The 16,849-nt window shown below is 34.4% G+C and overlaps 1 protein-coding gene across 1 annotated transcript in view; it reads left to right on the top strand.

The window, feature by feature from the left end:
- DNAH12 (dynein axonemal heavy chain 12) overlaps positions 1–16,849 on the top strand; it is a 236,187-nt gene that overhangs the window by 49,321 nt on the left and 170,017 nt on the right. The window contains exons 6-12 of the mRNA XM_027121150.1: positions 5,498–5,687; positions 6,329–6,401; positions 7,011–7,169; positions 7,377–7,572; positions 9,654–9,842; positions 10,698–10,854; positions 11,507–11,598. Coding sequence (XP_026976951.1) covers positions 5,498–5,687; positions 6,329–6,401; positions 7,011–7,169; positions 7,377–7,572; positions 9,654–9,842; positions 10,698–10,854; positions 11,507–11,598 — 1,056 coding nt within the window. The remainder of the gene's footprint in view (positions 1–5,497; positions 5,688–6,328; positions 6,402–7,010; positions 7,170–7,376; positions 7,573–9,653; positions 9,843–10,697; positions 10,855–11,506; positions 11,599–16,849) is intronic.

Here is a 16,849-nt window from a genome sequence, read left to right as displayed (position 1 = left end):
AGATTCTTTTTGACCCACCTCCTAGAGAAATGGAACTAAAAACAAAAATAAACAAATGGGACCTAATGAAACTTAAGAGCTTTTGCATAGCAAAGGAAACCATAAACAAAATGAAAAGAGAACTCTCAGAATGGGAGAAAATATTTGCAAATGAAGAAACTGACAAAAGATTAATCTCCAAAATATACAAGCAGCTCATGCAGCTCAATATCAAAAACACAAACAACCCAATCCAAAAATGGGCAGAAGACCTAAATAGACATTTCTCCATAGAAGATATACAGATTGCCAACAAACACATGAAAGGATGCTCAACATCACTAATCATTAGAGAAATGCAAATCAAAACTACAATGAGATATCACCTCACACCAGTCAGAATGGCCATCATCAAAAAATCTACAAACAATAAATGCTGGAGAGCGTGTGGAGAAAAGGGAACCCTCTTGCACTCTTGGTTGGAATGTAAATTGATACAGCCACTATGGAGAACAGTATGGAGTTTCCTTAAAAAACTACAAATAGAACTACCGTATGACCCAGCAATCCCACTATTGGGCATATACCCTGAGAAAACCATAATTCAAAAAGAGTCTTGTACCATAGTGTTCATTGCAGCTCTATTTACAATAGCCAGGACATGGAAGCAACCTAAGTGTCCATCGACAGATGAATGGATAAAGAAGATGTGGCACATATATACAATGGAATATAACTCAACCATAAAAAGAAATGAAATTGAGTTATTTGTAGTTGGGTGGATGGACCTAGAGTCTGTCATACAGAGTGAAGTAAGTCAGAAAGAGAAAAACAAATACCATACGTTAACACATATACATGGAATCAAAAAAAAAAAAAAAGGTTCTGAAGAGCCTAGGGGCAGGACAGGAATAAAAACACAGATGCAGAGAATGGACTTGAGGACACGGGGAGTGGGAAGGGTAAGCTGGGACGAAGTGAGAGAGTGGCATGGACATATATACACTACCAAATGTAAAATAGATAGCTAGTGGGAAGCAGCTGCCTTGCACAGGGAGATCAGCTCAGTGCTGTGTGACCACCTAGAGGGGTGGGAGGGAGATGCAAGAGGGAGGGAATATGTATATGCATAGCTGATTCCCTTTGTTATAAAGCAGAAACTAACACACCATTGTAAAGCAATTATACTCCAATGACGATGTTAAAAAAAAATGACCACAAATAACTAATGTTGGTGAGGATGTAGAGAGAAGGGAGCCCTTGTACACTGTTGGTGGGAACATAAATTGGTGCAGCCACTATGGGAAACAGTGTGGAGGTCCCTCTAAAAACTAAAAATAGAACTACATATGACCCCACCATTCCATTTCTGGGTATATATCCAAAGAAAACAAAAACACTAATCAAAAAGATAAATGCACCCTAATGTTCACAACAGCATTATTTACAAAAGCCAAGACGTGGATAAGGAAGATGTGAATTTATATACATATATATAATTTATATACATATATATATATATATGTAATGGAATAACTCAGCCATAAAAAAGAATGAAAATTTTCCATTTGCAACAACAAAGATAAACCTGGAGAGTTTTATGCATAGAGAAATGAGTCAGACAGAGAAAGGTAAATACTGTATGTTATCATTTATATGTGGAATCTAAAAAATAAAACAAATGAAGTAATATAACAAAAGAGAAACAGACTCACACATACAGAGAAAAAACTAGTGGTTACCAGTGGGGAGAGGAAAGGGAGGAGGGGCAAGATAGGGGTAGGTGATTAAGAGGTACAAACTACTATGTATAAAATAAATAAGCTATAATGATACATGGTATAGCACAGGGAATATAGCCTATATTTTATAACTTTAAATGGAGTATAATCTATAAAAATTTTGAATCACTATGTTGTACATCTAAAACTAATATATATTGTAAATCAACTGTACCCAATTTAAAAAAGCAGTCTGGGACTTCCCTGGCTGTTCAGTGGTTAAGACTCTGCACTTCCATTGCAGTGGGCATGAGTTCAATCCATGTTCGGGGAACTAAGATCCTGTGTGCTGTGCAGCACGGCCAAAAAATAAAAAGCACAATCCATAAAAAAACCAATAAATTTTATTTCATAAAAATTAAAAACTATAGCTAGGTGAAAGATTCTGTTAAGAGGATGAAAAAACATGCTACATACTGCAAGAATATATTCACAAATCACATATCCAACAAAGGACTTGTATCTAGAATATTTAAGAACTCTCAAAACTAACAGGATAAAAACAAAAACTCCAATTAGAAAATGAGTAAAAGACATGACTAGACATTTTACCAAAGAGGATATATGGATGGCAAATAAGCACATCAAAGATGCTCAACATTATTAACTGTTAGGGAAATGTAAATTAAAACTGTGATGAGTTATCACTACTACTATGGCTAAAATAAAAAATAGTGACAATTCCAGCTGATTTTTGACACTGCTGAATATTCATTTCCTTTTAAATGCCCTTATACTTATTTTTCTAGTTCTCTAAATATTATTTCTCTGTCATCTTCATGGGTTTCGCTTCCCTGCCTGACTGTGGCCCAGTGTTCTCTTTCCTTGAATCTTCCTGGATGATTCTCTTCTGATTTCAAGTACCTTCCATATTTTGATGACTCCCATAGATTTTGATGCACAAATACCTCAAATTCAACATGTCAGAAAAAATGAACTTATCAGCTTCTTCCATAAGACGTCTCTTCCTCCTTATTCTCTCTTCTAGTTATCGCTAATTACCCAATCACTCATGCTTAATACACCTGAGTCTTAACTTCTTTTTCCCCCTCTCTCTGCCATACAATTAGTCCCCAAATGCTACGAATATTTCTCCAATCAGTCCTCTTTTTGTCCTAGCCTTAGATCAGGTCTTCCTCTTTCCCCTTGACTACAATAGCCATCAGTGGCTTCCCATAACATACAGAATTAAATCTTAATGTGTATGCAAGGCTTTCTGTAATATGACTCCTACCTATTCTCCTGCCTCTCCTCTCACCACGCTCTGTATCATATTTTATGCTTCACCAACGTGGACTTTCTTATTCATCCTTGAGGAAACATAATTTATCTATCTATCCATCCATCCTTCCTTCTATCATCTGTCTACCTATCTTAAAAACCATGAGTTTACACTTATGCCTCCTATTCCAATTTAATATCACTGGGTTCATTCTAGTCTTCCCTCTTTCCTTATTTGTTGCTCCCTTCTCTCCCAGTCAGAAACCTAGCTTTTATGAACCACAGTATATTTACTTATTTTGTTAAATTCTAGAATACACATAAACTGTTTTTAAATTGCTAACCCATAACATGTGAGAAACCTACTCTGCACCACCAGGGAAGTCCCACCATCTTCACTATTTTAAAATGTACTGTTCAGGACTTCCCTGGTGGCACAGTGGTTAAGAATTCACCTGGCAATGCAGGGGACACAGGTTCGAGCCCTGGTCCCGGAAGATCCCACATGCCGTGGAGCAACTAAGACTGTGCTGCCACAACTGCTGAGCCCATGTGCCACAGCTACTGAAGCCTGCATGCCTAGAGCCCGTGCTCCGCAACAAGAGGAGCCACCGCAATGAGAAGCCCGCACACCGCAATGAAGAGTAGCCCCCGGCAACTAGAGAAAGCCTGTGCCCAGCAATGAAGACCCATTGCAGCCAAAAATATATAAATAAATTAAGTAAAAAGAAATAACTAGGGGCTTCCCTGGTGGCGCAGTGGTTGAGAATCTGCCTGCCAATGCAGGGGACATGGGTTCGAGCCCTGGTCTGGGAAGATCCCACATGCTGCTGAGCAAATAGGCCCGTGAGCCACAACTACTGAGCATGCGCGTCTGGAGCCTGTGCTCCGCAACAAGAGAGGCTGCGATAGTGAGAGGCCCGCGCACCGTGATGAAGGGTGGCCCCTGCTTGCCGCAACTAGAGAAAGCCCTCACACAGAAACAAAGACCCAACACAGCCAAAAATAAATAAATAAATAAATATTTTTTTTAAAAAAATAAAGTGTACTGTTCAGTGGTGTTAAGTATTTTCACATTGTGCAACTAATCTCCAGAATATTCTCATATTGTAAAACTGAAACTCTACACTCATGAAACAACTCTCCATTTCCTTTTCCCCCTAGTCCCTGGCAAGTGGCATTCTATTTTCTGTTTTATTAATTTGACTACTGTAGATACCTCATATAAGTGGAATCATAAGGTGTTTATCTTTTTGTCATTGGCCTATTTCATTTAGCATAATGTCCTCAAGTTTCACCCATCTCCTAAATTTTTAAGCATTCTTTCCCCTTTATTTGAGATATACTTTGCAAATATTTTCTCCCAGATTGTCAGTAGTCTTTTGACCTTTTTTATTATGATATTTTTAAAACATGCAAACATTTAAATTTTATGTAGTCAGAATTTGTCAATCTTTTTTTCCTTTTTTGTACCTGGAATTTGAATCATAGTTATAAAGTCTTTCCCTATGTTTAATTATAGAAGAATTTTATCAGGTTTTTTCTGGCCTTGTATAGTTTTATTATTTAGTTTAATTAAATTTCTGATCTATTTGGAATTTATTCTTGTGTATGTTGGAAGATATGTGTTAAATTTATCTTTTCCCAAATGGCTAACCAGTTGTCCCAGAAATATTTACTAAAATCTTTATCTTTGCTTCAGTGATTTGGGGTGCCACATTTATCATATGCTACATTTTCCTATGACTGAAGCTATACCTGGACTTTCTATTTTTTTTTTTCCCCAGTGGTGTGTCTATTCATGTACCTGTACCACACTATTCTCATCAGGGAGACTTTATAGTATGTTTTAATGTCTCCTAGGAATAGTTCTTCCTTACAAATATTCTTTCTCAGGGATTTCTTGGCTATTTATTTTTCCACTTGAACTTTAGTCTCTACTTGTCTAGTTTCTTAAAAATGTGTGTAGATATTTTTATTGGTATTGCATTAACTTGATTTTGGGACAACTTTAAATTTTCATGATGTTAAAATATCTTTACCAAGATCAAGTACTGTCTTTCCATTTGTTCATGTCTATTTTTGTCAGACTACTCATTGTTATGGGAGAATTTATGAAATTATATTATGATGCTAGTATACCAGAATAGTATCTCCAAGAGAGTGGGGCTTTGTCTGTTTTGTTTATTACTATATCCTCAGCATTTGGAACAATACCTGAATATTTGTTGAATTAATGAATATTTGTTAAATGAAGGAATAGTAAGTTAGATTAAGGATGTTTGTTTTGCCTTGAGAAAGTGAAGAGTATACTAAGAACATTAATTTGGAGAGAACGCATCATAAATAAAAATGTAAAATAGTTTCTTTGTAGGTTGTACTTTTGGATAAAATATTTTTATTCTGAAAACATGTTATTTTTTATAATATTTTTACTCTGGAATGCTACATTTCACATGTATCATTGAAATGCTACACCATTTAGAACATTTAATTTTTTCTTATTACATTCTCAGTTCAACTATATTTATTTGAAACAATGTGTAGAGAGTAGTCCCATAGTACCTATTCAGCAGGAATGGCTGGATCACATGTTAATGCTGATACCTGAGTCTTTAAAGGAAGGGAAAGAAAGAGAAGAACTCATTCAAAGTCTCATAAATGAGGTGTCAAGTGATTTTGAAAAAAGCATGAAGAGATATTTGGGTAAGTGGTATTTAACACACACCAAGCTTGCTTGTTCCCCCACCTCTCCCAATCGAAAGTAGAAATATGAATAATGAACATTATATGTTTAGCTATATATATTTCTTAGATATTTTTAAAGTTTTAACTTTGAGCCTATAACCTAGTCAAATCTTTGTAATTTAAGGACACTGTTTTTAAGGGTACTTTTTGTAATTTTTATGTGCTTAATAGCTTTTTAATTTTTTACTTTGTCTTTATGGTTATACTATTTACAGGATTGTAAGAAAATATTAATGTGTTTGGGGAGATTTATTAGCGATTTAACCTTTGCAATTTTTAATTGGATTAATTGTTTTAAGTGACCATGCCAGTGACCTTTGAATAGATAGGATGAGAAAAACTGAGAACTTATTAATGCTTTACTGTATCTGAATTCACCTCCAAAGCAGGGCCGAAATTGTACCAAGAGCATGATTTTGTTTCACATAAGGGATTTTTTTCTTATACTCATTTTGATTCATATTAAACTATACTATCCATTATCAAAAGTTAGAAACTTTGATTTCAGTTAAGTCTTGCAAGGATTGTCAAGAAGCATTAACCTATCTATCTATCTATCTATAAAATATATGTATATATATACTTTTTTTTTTTTTGAGTGAGGAGTGTTCTTGTGAGACCTCCAGTTAAATGGCTTGAAGATGAAGGAGGCCGTTTACCTGAATCCCCTGTGTAAGTAAAATTTTTATAAAACAGTACTGTATTTAGGTTTTGATAACAGATTGAAAATAAACAGATCTTTCATTCAAGGCTACAGCTGTGAAGCTCAAAAGTGTTTTGAAAACATGTAAAAAAAAAAATAGTACTACTGTTTTTGTTTTTCCCCAAAGGTATCCTCTACATTGAACTTATCTAGTTGTTGCTTTTGCAATTAGTGGGAACATTTATGGATGTATAACTCAACTCGGCCTTAAGTAAGCTTTGGAGTTTGCCAGACAGATTTCTCTGTCTCTTCTTCCCAATCCTAAGGACTGAGTTTGTTTATCTCTACCCAGGGTAACTGAGCCAGAGTACAGTGGAAGTTAGGGAACTCATGCCTGGCCCATCAGCCTGCCTTACACACAAATGATCTCTGATGTCTCCGAAGATAATGAACTCTCAAGATCTTGATGTATTTTTATTACATGCTTATCTCCTAAGTTTCCCATTGCTGAGTACATTTCTCCCTTCTCAATCCCCAGTCTTCTCACTTTGATACTAATTCCATGTCATAAATATTATTTCCTAAAATTTAGAATGTATCATTTGAATCCTGTTTGATATGGTGTTTTGCTTTTCCAGAGGCCTGGATTATTCTAAGCGTTGGCATTCTAACTATCTGCAGACAAGAAATCAAATATTAGCTAGTTTGTACATTGTTCATCCAACTATGAAAATGTTATTGGACCTTGGTTATACAACATTTGCCAATACAGTTTTGCTAGACTTAACTGGAATTAGGTAAAATCCCATATTTATTAATTAACATTTAAAATTTTAATGTCTCCTGCTTGAGTCTATATTTTGACTATATAATTTTAAAAAGTGATTGATAAATACTCAGGACTTTTCTTAGGTTAAAAGATTTTTTAATTTATCTTGTTTCAATAATTTTGTATCATGACCAATATCTATTGTTTGCTTTAAATCATTTTTTTTCATAAATAGAGGTAAAGGCCCAATTGATTGTGAATCACTGAAAAATGATTTATCAATACAAGCTAGAAAGGCAGAAGAGAAGATAATGAACACTTGGTATCCAAAGGTTATAAGTCTCTTTACCAAGAAGGAGTCACTAGAAGGCATTAAACCTGAGAAACTGGATGCATTTTATAACTGTGTTTCCACACTTATGTCAAATCAGGTAAATAGGTTTTGTATATTTTAAATGATAATGTTATTGAAGTTACTTTAGTATTTTAAATAAATCTTTAGATATAGTGCTGTATAATTATTTTGAAATAAATTAAGAAAGACTTTTACTATAATTTTGTTTAAATAACTTTAGCAGAAAAATGCTTCATTTCTGGAAGCAGTCTAAAAATGAGAGGTAAGGGCTTCCCTGGTGGCGCAGCAGTTAAGAATCTGCCTGCCAATGAAGGGGACATGGGTTCGAGCCCTGGTCTGGGAAGATCCCACATGCCATGGAGCAACTAAGCCCGTGTGCCACAACTACTGAGCCTGTGCTCTAGAGCCAGTGAGTCACAACTACTGAGCCTGTGTGCCTAGAGCCCTGCTCTGCAACAAGAGAAGCCACCGCAGTGAGAAGCCCGCGCACCACAACGAGGAGTAGCCCTCACTTGCTGCGACTAGAGAAAGCCTGTGCGCAGCAATGAAGACCCAACACAGCCAATAAATAAATAAAATCTAAAAATAATAAAAATAAAAAATAAAATGAGAGGTAAGTCTAGAAATATGTGTCAATATTATGATTGATTACTGGATTCATGCTTAAAGGCTATAAACTAATTATCTATAGCTTTATTGGAGTAAATTAACAAAAGTACTATCCTAGTGAACATATTTTTGAACTTACGAAATTACAAGTTAATTGATTCTTGTTTTGTTCTCAATAAAATCTTGGTTTGAAATGTTATTGATCATCTTTAAATGACAGAGAATATGAATTTTATACAATTATTTTATGGGCTCCTTGAATTTTTACTATTGTAGAAATGTAATCCTAGAAAAATAGTTTTGAATAAAAACTTTTCCTTTTGGTAAAGACCTTCAAAGATTCCATGAATTTTGCCTTTTTTTTTTTAAACACAGGTAGAAGGACTTCCAAGCCTGCTGTATTTTTTAAATTAATTAATTTATTTTTATATTTATTTTTGGCTGTGTTGGGTCTTCGTCTCTGTGCGAGGGCTTTCTCTAGTTGTGGCAAGCGGGGGCCACTCTTCATCACGGTGCGTGGGCCTCTTACTATCGCGGCCTCTCTTGTTGTGGAGCACAGGCTCCAGACACGCAGGCTCAGTAGTTGTGGCTCACAGGCCTAGTTGCTCAGCAGCATGTGGGATCTTCCCAGACCAGGGCCCGAACCCGTGTCTCCTGCATTGGCAGGCAGATTCTCAACGACTGCGCCACCAGGGAAGCCTGAATTTTGCCATTTTTAAAGGGAATTTTTTTATATATATATATATCTGGTATGTAATACTGTAATGAATATACATGATTTCCTTTTTACCTTTATCCTCTTAAGAGGACTATGATTATATGATAAGAAGTAAAGAGATGAGGAATGTTTTGAAGATTATTTAGATATAAGTTTGTGTACCTTGCTTAAATTTCTAATAGTTGGTTCTGCATAAGAAAGCATTATTCATACTTTGGTAACTTATAGTGCACGTTTCTAAGTTCCAGTGGCTTCACTCTCACCTAGTGATGTGCTGGAAATCTGACCCCAGGAGAAAAAGCCCTGGTTTGTAGTGTTTGCCAATTTCCATGGGGTAAATATTCCCACCATAGTGATTTTCAAGCATCCAAGAGTTTCGTATCTGGCTCACAAAATTCTTGAATGTTTAACAATTGGCTCTTATAATTGTAGGAGCTAGCTCTAGTACACTACTGTCCCTTGCCCTGTATACATGTCGCCTCATGACACCCCCAAACTTAGGTTTCAGGCCTCTCCTCCCCTCAGTCTTTAACATATTGTTGGGTCTTCTGGAACTTTTTCTGTACCAGGGACAGAATTACTAAAGGATGTAGAAGATTCTGAGTTGCCATTTTAAGATTGTTGATATTCCATAGAAAAATTAAAGTTTGTATATTTTGTCCTATTTATTTTAGACTATATTTATTAAGAACATATTTTGCTGAATGAAGATAATTTTCAGGACTAAATGGATTGGTAGAGTGAATTAATTATAGGCAATAGGTTACTGATTTTAGTTAAAGGTTCAGTTTGTACTTTCTAAAGTAATAATAACTTATGGCATCATGCAGCTAAAAGAGCTCTTAAAGAGAACTGTAGAAGAATTTGTAAAACTCTTTGACCAAGAAGATCAACGAGGGCTGCCGATATTTAAGATGGAATTGACGTTTGATGATGATAAAATGGAATTTTATCCTACTTTTCAAGATTTGGAAGATGTTGTTTTGGGTTTGGTTGAGCGAATAGCTGAAGCTCTGCAGGTATTTCTTTATTCTTATCCATTGGGTTTCTTTTTTAAAAAATTTTTATTAGAGTATAGTTGGTTTATGATGTTGCATTAGTTTCAGGTGTACAGCAAAGTGAATTGGTTATACATATACACATACCCAGTCTTTTTTTTTAGATTCTTTTCCCATATAGGTCATTACAGAGTATTGAGTAGAATTCCCTGTAGGTCCTTATTAGTTATCTATTTTATATATAGTAGTGTGTATATATCAATCCCAATCTCTCAATTTATCCCTCCTTCCTCCTTACCCCTTGGTAACCATAAGTTTGTTTTCTACATCTGTGACTCTGCCCATTGGGTTTCTTTATATGGCCCTTTTTTGAACTTTTAAATTGACTTGAAGATCTATAAAGTGTATATGTACATTAAATGTTATAACTCGTTGTTTTCTTTCCATCCTCCAGGTTATTTTAAGTTAAAAGTGCTTTCTCTTTGAGAAAGTTTCCTGGCTTGAAATGACTTTTTTCTTCTTATAACTTTTATTGCAGTTATGAATTGATATTTTTGTGTATGTCTCATGTTCCCTACTGAGTTGTGAACTTCTTAAGAACAAGATCCAAGTCATGTTTGTTCTTTCTAGAGCTTTCTAGTATAATCACTTCAACATTATAGTTCCTCAATAAATATTTGTTGAATGATAGAAAGCTAACCCAACTAAGGTTTTATATTAGACTACAGACAATTTTAAATCATTATTTTGCATCAGGTTATCTTTTCTTGGACCGCTGAAATCTGAAATGAATTTTTAAAAGTATAGTATAAGATCTACATATAGATCAATTGCACAGATATTTATTTCATGAATTGTCATTTTTATTTATGTTAGAATGTCCAAACAGTACCCTCTTGGCTATCAGGAACTTCAACAACTGTGAATCTTGACACAGAACTTCCTGAACATGTGTTAAAATGGGCTCTTGAAACACTGAAGGTGGCAGTACATCATAACTTAGAAGGTGCAAGAAAACATTATGAGACATATGGTATATATGACACATAATATTATATCTCTTTTTTTGCCATAAAATAATGCCATTTTATTTCACTAGAATTTGGTCAGTTATTTGGTTGTCTGGATCTGTCATGAAAGAGCAGAGAGCCAGAAGTGAGCATAGGCACAGCTTTTGGCAGAGTCATGGATCAAACCCAAGAAACTTGAATTCTGTTGTTCAGTCCAAAGGGTGAATGTTAATTGGAGCAGGGTCACAAAGCCAAAATGTAGAGAGAAGAGTTGTTGGCATAAGGAGAAAGTTAAATCAAGGGCAAAAGTAAGGTAATTTCTAAGAATAGTTTTGAAGAGTCTGCAGCTCAGTAGCCTCCTCAAGTGTGTTATGGGGTCAGGATAGATAGTTGTTATTTGACATTCTATTAACCAAAACCTTTTATTGACTGGCTTATCTGTACCTCTAAGTTATTTTACATACCCTATTATCTTTATTTTAAAAGTTTGCATTTAACCTGGTTTGCTTATTAAGTCTATTTTATGTTATTCTGTCTGTTCCTATTAGTGTATGTTAATAGTCTATTAATAATATTTAATTGAATAGGCTACTCCATTCTATGACTATATAAAACAAGCACTTTACCTTTTTAAGAGGGTGTTACTGAGATTTAAGTTAGATTATTAATTTTCAGTTGAAAAATACAATTGGCTCCTTGATGGGACTGCAGTTAAGCTGATAGAGACTTTTCAGGCAGAAGATCATACTTTTGATGAATACACAGAGGTAAGTGTTAATTCTTTTTCATTAATGTCTTTGAATTTCTTTTTAAAATTAAGATCTTTTTATTCTAAAAAACAAATGCTTCAGTCTAAGTTAACAGAATTTCTTATTCAAAACGTCATTTTAGTAAACTCATATGTTCATCTAATAATTTCCCTAGTCATTCATTTAACTCATTCATTGATTCAACAAAAATATCTTTCATCACATTCAGAGACATAGCAAGATTTTGGTGATGCAAAAATAAATAATACATAAGCATTATCCTCAAGAGCTTGTATTTGGCATGGAAGCCAGACATCGAAATAACAACTGTAATATATTGAGATTAGTACTAGAATGGAGATAAGGACAAAGTGTTGTGGAAGCTCACAAGAAGGAATGATTACTTTTGCTTTTGGAAATTGGTGGAGGTTTCTAGAAAAAGTGAAAAGTGGGCTGGACTTTGAAGTAGATGTTTATAGGTGGAGAAGAGAGGAAATGTAACGTAAGAAAAGGCCAAAAGTATTTAGAGGTGTTCAGGGAACGTCAAATAAACCCCAAATGGCTGAAGAGTAGGTAATTAGGGAAACAATATATGGGGTATTTTGTGTTTCCATACAAATTTTAGAATTAATTGTTCTAGTTCTATGAAAAATGCCATTGATGCTTTGGTAGGCTTGCACTGAATATGTAGATTGCCTTGGGAAGTATGGTCATTTTAACAGTATTAATTCTTTTACTTCATGAGCCTGGTATATCTTTCCATTTGTTTGTGTTGATTCAATGTCTTTCATCAATGTCTTATAGTTTTCAGAGTACAGGTCTTTTACATCCTTGGCTAGATTTATTACTAGGTATTTTATTCTTTTTGATGCAGTTGTAAATGGGACTGTTTTCTTAACTTCTTCTGATAGTTCATTATTAACATGTAGAAACAGAACAGATTTCTGTATATTAATTTTGCATCCTACAACTTCCCTGAATTTATTTATTACTTCTTACACTATTTTGGTGGTGTCTTTAGGATTTTCTATATGGGTTATCATGTCATCTGCAAACAGTGACAGTTTTACTTCTTCCTTTCCAATTTGGATGCCCTTTATTTCTTTTTCTTGTCTGTTTGCTGTGGCTAGGACTTCCAATACTACGTTGAATAAAAGTGGTGAGAGTGGGCATCCTTGTCTTACTCCTGATCTTAGAGGAAATGCTTTCAGCTTTTCACCATTGAGTATGACGTTGGCTGTGTAATATAGCCTTTATTATGTTGAAGTATGTTTCTTCTATGCACATTTTTTGACAGTTGCTATCATAAATGGAATTTGCATTGTGCCAAAAGATTTTTCTGCACCTATTGAGATGATCAGATGGTTTTTATTCTTCATTCCGTTAATATGGTGTATCACATTGATTGATTTACAGTTATTAAATCATCCTTGCATCCTTGGGATAAATCCCACTTGATCATGGTATATGATCCTTTTAATGTATTGTTGAAGTCAGTTTGATAATATTTTGTTGAGGATTTTTGCATCTATGTTCATCAGTGACACTTGCCCGTAATTTTCTTTTTTTCTGTTGTCTTTTTCTGGTTTTGGTATCAGGGTGATGCTGGCCTCATGTAATGAATTTGGAAGCATTCCTTCCTCTGCAATTTTTTGCAATAGTTTGAGGATAGGTGTTAACTCTTAAGTGTTTTGTAGAATTTACCTACAAATCTGTCTGGTCCTGGACTTTTGTTTGTTGGGAGTTTTTAAATTATTGATTCAATTACTTTACTGGTAATCGGTCTGTTCATACTTTATATTTACCCTATTCAGTGTTGGCAGATTGTACATTTCTCAAAATTTGTCCGTTTCTTCTAGGTTGTCCATTTTATTGTCTTATAATTGTTGTTAACAATGCCATGTGATCCTTTGTATTTCTATGAGTCAGTTGTAACTTCTCTTTCATTTCTGATTTTATTTATTTGGGCCCTCTCTCTTTTTTTCTTAATGAGTTTGGCTAAAGGTTTATCAATTTTGTTTATCTTTTCAAAGAACCAACTCTTGTTTTCACTGATCTTTTCTATTAATTTTTAAATCTCTATTTCCACTCTGATATTTATTTCTTTCCTTTTACTAATTTGAGATTTTGTTTTTCTTTTTATAGTTCCTTTAGCTGTAAGGTTAAATTGCTTATTTGAGGATTTCCTTGTTTCCTGAGGTAGGCTTGTATCACTATAATTTATCTCTTAGAACTGCTTTTGCTGTATCTCATATATATATATATATGTTATTGAAGTATAGTTGATTTACAATGTTGTGTTAGTTTCTGGTGTACAGCAAAGTGATTCAGTTATACATATACATAAATATTATTTTTCATATTCTTTTCCATTATTGTTTATTGCAGGATATTGAATATAGTTCCCTGTGCTCTACAGTAGGACCTTGTTGTTTATCTAATTTATATATAGTAGTTTGCATCTGCTAATCTCAAACTCCCAATTTATCACCCAACCCCCTTTCCCCTTTGGTAACCATAAGTTTGTTTTCCCTATATATTTTGGATCATTGTGTTTCATTTGTCTCCAGATATTTTTTTATTTCCTCTTTGATTTCTTCAGTGACCCATTGGTTGTTTCATTGTGGATTTAATTTGTATTTCACTGATGACTAATGATGCTGAATATCTTCTAATATATTACTTTCCACCCATGTATCTTCTTAAAAATAAAGTTTCTGTTCTAGTAATTTTTATATTTTAAGTTGTGTTTTTTATTCTTATTGTTTAATTATAATGGATTTATTTTATTGAGCTATATTATTATAAAATTCTTATTATTGAGTTTTAAGCTGTCTTTATATATTTTGGCTAAAAGTCTTTTATCTGCAAAATATTTTGCAATGGGCTTCCCTGGTGGTGCAGTGGTTGAGAGTCCGCCTGCCGATGCAGGGGACACGGGTTCATGCCCCGATCCGGGAAGATCCCACATTCCGCGGAGCGGCTGGGCCCGTGAGCCATGGCTGCTGAGCCTGTGCGTCCGGAGCCTGTGCTCCTCAACGGGAGAGGCCACAACAGAGAGAGGCCTGCGTACAGGAAAAAAAAAAAAAATGTTTTGCAATATTTTCTCCCAGTATATGCCTTGACTGTTCACTTTTTGTAACCATGTCTTTCAAGGAGCAGGCATTTTAAATTCTATTGAATTCCAGTCTTTCAATTTTTTCTTTTAAGGTTCGTTCTTTTTAAGGTCCTATCTATCTTTTTGTTTGCCTACTCCATGGTCACAAATATTTGTGCCTATATTTTCTTCTAGACTTTTTATAGTTTCAGCTTTTACATTTAGGTCCGTTACCCATCATACATAATTTTAACATATGGTGTGGAATATGAGTCATGGTTCGATTTTTTCCATGTGGATGTCAAGCTGTACCAACATCATTGATTGAAAATACCATCATTGGGACTTCCCTGGTTGTGCAGTGGTTAAGAATCCACCTGCCAATGCAGGGGACATGGGTTTGATCTCTGCTCTGGGAGAATCCCACATGCTGAGGAGCATCTAAGCCCATGTGCCACAACTACTGAAGCCCATGCACCTGGAGCCCATGAGCCACAACTTCTGATCCCACCTGCTGCAACTACTGAAGCCTGCGCTCTCTAGTGCCCACATGCCACAACTACTGAGCCCGTGTGCCACAACTACTGAAGTCCATGCACCTAGAGCCTGTGCTCCACAACAAGAGAAGCCGCCACACTGAGAAGCCCGTGTATCTCAATGAAGAGTAGCCTCTGCTTGCCACAACTAGAGAAAGCCTGTGTGCAGCAACGAAGACCCAACACAGCCAAAAACAAAAAAAAGAAAAAAAGAAAATACTGTCTTTTCCCCATTAAATTATCTTGACATCTTTATTGAAATTCAATTGACTCTATGTTTGTGGGTCTATTTCTGGATTTTATATTCTTTTCCATTGATTTATAGATCTATTCTGATGCCAATACCATAATCTTGATTTCTGCAGTTTTACAGTAAGTTTTAAAATTAGGTATTAATTATAAGTTCTCTACTTTTTTCTTCTTTTTCAAAATTATTTTGAATACTCTATGGTTTCTGTATTTCCATGTACATTTCAAAATCAATTTCTGTAAAGAAGCCAGCTGGGATTTTGATTAGGATTAAACTGAATTTCTTTTTTTTTTCTGGCTGCACTGCACGGCATGCAGAATCTTAAGTTACCCAACCAGGGATCGAAGCCTTGTGCCCTGCAGTGGAAGTGTGGAGTCCTAACCACTGGACTGCCAGGGAAGTCCTGGTCATTTATTCACTTTTAGTATTATTAATATAGTTTTATTTCTGTCTGCTATTTTACTTTTTGTTTTCTATATGTCTCATGTCTTTTTTGTTCTTCTATTCTTCCTCTTTTACTGCTTTCTTTTACATTAAATGAATATTTTCTAATGAAGCAATTACATTTCTTTAATGATTTTTTTCAATTTTTAAAAAAGTTTTTTTTAGTGTTTATTCTAGGGCTTATGAGAGAAGCCTAACTTAAATATCTTCAGATTTATGCTAGCTTAATTCCAGTGAGATATAGAAACATTATTCCTATATAGTTCTATACACTTTCCCCCTTTTTGTGGTATTATTGTTATACATATTACATATATTAATGTTACAAGCCCAACAATACATTGTTATAATTATTACTTTACCATCTGTAGTCATTTCCTTAGCCCAGTACAGCTTTGCCTCCACCTTTCTTCTTTGTACTCTTACGTTTATGTTTAAAATATATTTACATTTCTGTATGTTAGATGCCCAACAATACATTATTGTACATGTTATTTTATGCATTATATATAATATAGATATAATATATATGATATGTATTATACATATTATTTTATACATCTCTTTTTAATATTGGTTAAGAGAAAGAGGGAGAAAAATATGTACTTATACTATCTTTTATACTTTCGTAATTTGTTTTACTGGTACTCTTTGTTTTTCCTTATGGATTTGAATCATCATCTGGGGTTACTTGCTTTCAACCTGAGGAAGTCCCATTAGTATTTCTTTTTTTTTTTTTTTTTCCATTAGTATTTCTTATAGGACAGGTCTGCTTAAAAAATTCTCTCAGTTTTTGTATATCTGGAAATATCTTTATTTTATCTTGATTTTTGAAAGATAGCTTTTCTGGATTTAGAATTCTTGGTTGACAGTTTTTAACTCTTGCTGATTCAAGATTTTCTCCTTGTCGTTGGCTTTCTGTATTTTTACTATCATGTGTCT

Source organism: Aethalodelphis obliquidens, unplaced genomic scaffold (genome assembly GCF_003676395.1).
Source record: "Aethalodelphis obliquidens isolate GAN/ISIS:26980383/991018 unplaced genomic scaffold, ASM367639v1 scaffold22, whole genome shotgun sequence".
NCBI lineage: Eukaryota > Metazoa > Chordata > Mammalia > Artiodactyla > Delphinidae > Aethalodelphis > Aethalodelphis obliquidens.
This window is presented reverse-complemented; position numbering and strand designations above follow the sequence as displayed.